Source organism: Mandrillus leucophaeus, unplaced genomic scaffold (assembly GCF_000951045.1).
Source record: "Mandrillus leucophaeus isolate KB7577 unplaced genomic scaffold, Mleu.le_1.0 Scaffold76, whole genome shotgun sequence".
In the NCBI taxonomy this organism is placed as follows: Eukaryota; Metazoa; Chordata; class Mammalia; order Primates; family Cercopithecidae; genus Mandrillus; species Mandrillus leucophaeus.
Genome location: NW_012108252.1, coordinates 6364362 through 6366171, shown reverse-complemented (window position 1 = coordinate 6366171; position 1810 = coordinate 6364362). Strand labels below are relative to the sequence as shown.

The following is a 1810-nucleotide window of genomic DNA, read 5'->3' as shown; positions in this document are numbered from 1 at the left end:
CATTTAGTCCATTTACATTTAAGGTTAATATTGTTATGTGTGAACTTGATCCTGTCATTATGATATTACCTGGTTATTTTGTTCGTTAGTTGATGCAATTTCTTCCTAGCATCGATGGACTTTACATTTTGGCATGTTTTTGCAATGACTGGTACTGGTTGTTCCTTTCCATGTTTACTGCTTCCTTCAGGATCTCCTGTAGTGCAAGCCTGGTGGTGACTAAATCTCTAAGCATTTGCTTATCTGTAAAGGATTTTATTTCTCCTTCACTTATGAAGCTTAGTTTGGCTGGATATGAAATTCTGGGTTGAAACTTCTTTTCTTTAAGAATGTTGAATATTGGCCCTCACTCCCTTCTGGCTTGTAGAGTTTCTGGCAAGAGATCTGCTGTTAGTCTGATGAGCTTCCCTTTGTTCTATCTTTAACATTATTGGTTCCTATTTCTTTTTTTTCCTAGTCAGACCCAAATGAAATGTCATACAGTTTGCATATATGCAAACAGAAATATTTACATTTGGTTAAAATGTACATGGAAACTATTTTATATTAGAAGATTGTAAGTGTGTAACTGAGTGTGTAAAGAAATGTTATATTTTAAAATACATTTTATATACATGTTTTAACATCATAACCACTTACCCTGAGAGGGCTGTCTCCCTTTATCCAAGACACTGATGGTTTGGGATTACCCATTGTAGTACATGGTAGGACTGCTTTTAATCCCTCTATTATTTTCACATTTATGGGAGGACGAGTTATTTTAGGTTCTAAAAAGAAATGAAAATTCAGAATAAATAAGTCAATATGGCTTTATTAAACCTAGAGTTTCTAACTTTCAATTTAATTCTAAATATCTGTTTTAAGATTCATTTGAGGCATGTTACATTAAAAAATTCACCAAATGCTAAGACAGTTTTCTTCAGTAGATATCAAACAGAAATCAGTTTAGAAACACTTGGTTGTCTCTGCTTTATTAGAATCTTACTAGCAAAATACAAATTTATGAAAAATATTAAGAGTGTGAAGTTACCATAGCAGTCTTCATTTTAAAAGATAGTTAATAAAAGCCGATTAACATAGGCTGTCACCATAGCAATTCAACATTATTTAACTCATACTGATAGACATAAAACATTTAAAAAGAAAATTTTGCTATGACTATATTCTTATATAGTTATAAATTATGACCTGTTTTCCCTTTTGCTTCCATCTTAATTTGACTATTAAATTTGGTGATTATTAATTAAATACATTCACTCTCTAGAAAGTAAACCAGATATGATTATATTAACAATCAGAAGAAATTCTCTCATACAATTTGGGGGGGACTCAATTCTGTAAAGCAAACATGTAATTTACTGTTCAAACACTCTTAATCTTTCAGAAGAAATAGTTTACACCAGTTAATTTTTATTCTCAAATATGAAACTTTCAAAGAAAGTTATTAAATCTCATATACAAAAGAATTGATAAGTTCAGGATGCCAGTTATTTTAGTACTATTCATAAAATAGTTAAAACTACATTTATGTCCTTAGGAATTTTATGCTACAGATACAGAGGGGTCTTGGCAAGAAAGACCACTGAGAAATGGATACATTTTATTTCTTGCAGGACATGTGCCATAACCAATTTGTTGTTTTGACAAAGGAAAGCATAAAATAAGGACATTTTTTCCTTCTAATTCATTGAGAGGGACAGGAGTGGGGGCTTTGATGTTGTTGGTAGTAAGAGGTATTTGCAAAGCCTTCATGGTCTGTTGGTTTTTTATTTATTTTTATTTATTTATTTATTTATTTGAGATGGAGTTT

At 31.0% G+C, this 1810-nt stretch overlaps 1 protein-coding gene across 1 annotated transcript in view; it reads right to left on the bottom strand.

Annotated features, from left to right (window-relative positions):
• MUSK (muscle, skeletal, receptor tyrosine kinase) overlaps nt 1–1810 on the bottom strand; it is a 167632-nt gene that overhangs the window by 134684 nt on the left and 31138 nt on the right. The window contains exon 4 of the mRNA XM_011966405.1: nt 615–767. Coding sequence (XP_011821795.1) covers nt 615–767 — 153 coding nt within the window. The remainder of the gene's footprint in view (nt 1–614; nt 768–1810) is intronic.